Consider the following 2245-nt stretch of genomic DNA (forward strand, 5'->3'; position numbering starts at 1 on the left):
ATTTTTTGGGACAGGCATTTTGGGTTTTCATGAGCTGTATGCCATAATCATCAGTATTAAAACAATTAAAGACCTGAAATATTTCAGTTGGTGTGCAATGAATCTGAAATATATGAAAGTTTCATTTTTATCATTACATTATGGAAAATAATGACCTTTATCACAATATGCTCATTTTTTGAGAAGGACCTGTACAATAAAACATCAGTGCATCCAGTAGTAATAGTAACTGTACACAAAACAGAAAACATGAAAAATCTAGCAAATTTAGGCAACATTAAAAGTTATTTTTTGATACTGTGACACATACTACAGAGTACTATAAACCCCTAAAGTACTAAGACAACAGTTACATGAACAGACTGACAGCTGAGTTCAAGTCCAGGTCGGATTCAGAAACTCACCTGAGACGTCAAACTTGGCACGTTGCAGCTCCAAGAAGAGAGCGCCTCTTGGTGGCAGAGTGGGGAACAGTTTTTCCAGCGCTGATGCGTACCGACAGTCCTTAGGTGTCACTTTACCTGCAGCAGGAGACATGTTGACACAGTCCAACACCACCGCCGCTACACACAGACACGCACACACACACACACACACACACACACACACAAAACAGTCATTAAGACGTTTCAATGCAATAAGCAAGTCTCATCACCGAACAGTAATGTGCCTCTAACAGACCAGGTGTTTGTAGGAGAGACATCAACACCTGGCCAGGTGAAGGAACAAGGTGCATGTAACAAAAAAGCAAAGATGGCCGCGCTCTCGGGAGCCGCAGCTTCACAGGCTCCTGATGCAATCCCAGGTTATTTGCATGTTGAAATTGACTCCGAGCCTGACTCTGCACACTTTATGCGTGTGAATTATAGCTGAACTGAACTGATGAGAATAAGAGCAGATTTACTACGGATTACAGCAGCGATCAGCAATGAGCTAAAATCTACACTCTGTAGAATGTAGATCCTAAAGTCATCTACCTGGAAACTTCAGCAGAGGCGCTCTAACAGGAAGAACAAGCGCTGCTCCTGGCTTAAAAAGTGAGGCTGTCAGGTGGGGGTGATGGTAAAGCTAAAAGCTAACGCTAAGGCCGGCAAACTACCGATACCTTCTTTCTTTCTGTCGAACGTCCGCTCGTTGGACAACAAGATGGATTTGCTTCGTCTGAGAGTGGGCGCCTCAGAGGAGATGAGGAAAAGTGCAGTGCTTTGTCTCGTGGAATCATGGCTTAACAATGACATGCCGGACAACAGAAATTTTTTGAGCGGACCACTGCAGCGAGCTAACAGGGAAGTCACGGGGATGCATACAAAGTCGAACCCCGCCCTCACCTAGGACTCTCGGATCATATCTCCATCTTCCTGGCTCCTGCTTACCTCCCTCTGCTGAGACACTCCAGACTGGTACAAAAGAAAGTTGAATCTTGGATGAAGAATGGTGACCCCATACTGAAAGACTGTTTTGCATGCACAGACTGGCAGGTCTTCAGAGAAGCTGCTGAAAATGAGGGGGTGCTAGATCTAGAGGAAAACACATCCTCAGTCCTGGGGTACATTAGCAAATGTGGGACCACATGAGACCAAAGCTGGGACCCTGTGTATATAATTTTGTTCCACCACATGTACCACATGTGGTGTGAATGACAAATAAAGAACCTTGAATCCTTCAAACAAGGTGCATGTAACCAGGTGTGTGTAACCAGATTCTTACCGTAGAGCAGCTGAGCGAGTTGCTTGTCGAGGATCTGTGGAGCTTCCTGGATGATGTGTTCGGTTACCAAGGTAGCACAAGATCCTACCATCTCCACAGTAAGAGGACAGGAGGGGGTGGGGCTTCTTTCCAGGTTGTGGTGGTCAATTACCTGTGCTACTGCCCCCTCCAGGTCACTATCTGAACTGCAGGGAAGAGACGAGCTATTTAGACTAACACACACATATCCCTGCAGGAGTAAATGAGCTAATTTTAAGGTTAAGGTACTTGTGCAGGTAACGTAATCAGGGCTGTGTGGTCACTGCTACAATTACCTGCTCTGCACCTGCCATTAGGGGTGGGTGATATGGCTCAAACATAATATTGTAATATTTCAGAGCATTCTGAGGATAAAGATAAGTTTTGTGATACAGTATAACAAAACAAAACAAACAACATAAAAAAAGAAATCATTCAACCTTTATTTAGGCCCTATTTACACGGACACGATGGGGGGAAACGTAGGTTTTTTCGTTTGTTAATTAGAGGAAAAGATCCG

The 2245-nt window shown here is 44.3% G+C and overlaps 1 protein-coding gene across 1 annotated transcript in view; it reads right to left on the reverse strand.

Moving 5' to 3' along the window:
- Nucleotides 1-2039, reverse strand: part of prune (prune exopolyphosphatase) — a 28574-nt gene extending 26535 nt beyond the window's left edge. The window contains exons 1-3 of the mRNA XM_037676494.1: nucleotides 2022-2039; nucleotides 1708-1936; nucleotides 405-563 (exon numbers count right to left, since the gene is read on the reverse strand). Coding sequence (XP_037532422.1) covers nucleotides 405-563; nucleotides 1708-1936; nucleotides 2022-2039 — 406 coding nt within the window. The remainder of the gene's footprint in view (nucleotides 1-404; nucleotides 564-1707; nucleotides 1937-2021) is intronic.
- Nucleotides 2040-2245: the final 206 nt, after the last annotated feature.

The sequence above is a fragment of the Nematolebias whitei genome, chromosome 5 (assembly GCF_014905685.2).
Source record: "Nematolebias whitei isolate Nwh7 chromosome 5, NemWhi1, whole genome shotgun sequence".
In the NCBI taxonomy this organism is placed as follows: domain Eukaryota; kingdom Metazoa; phylum Chordata; class Actinopteri; order Cyprinodontiformes; family Rivulidae; genus Nematolebias; species Nematolebias whitei.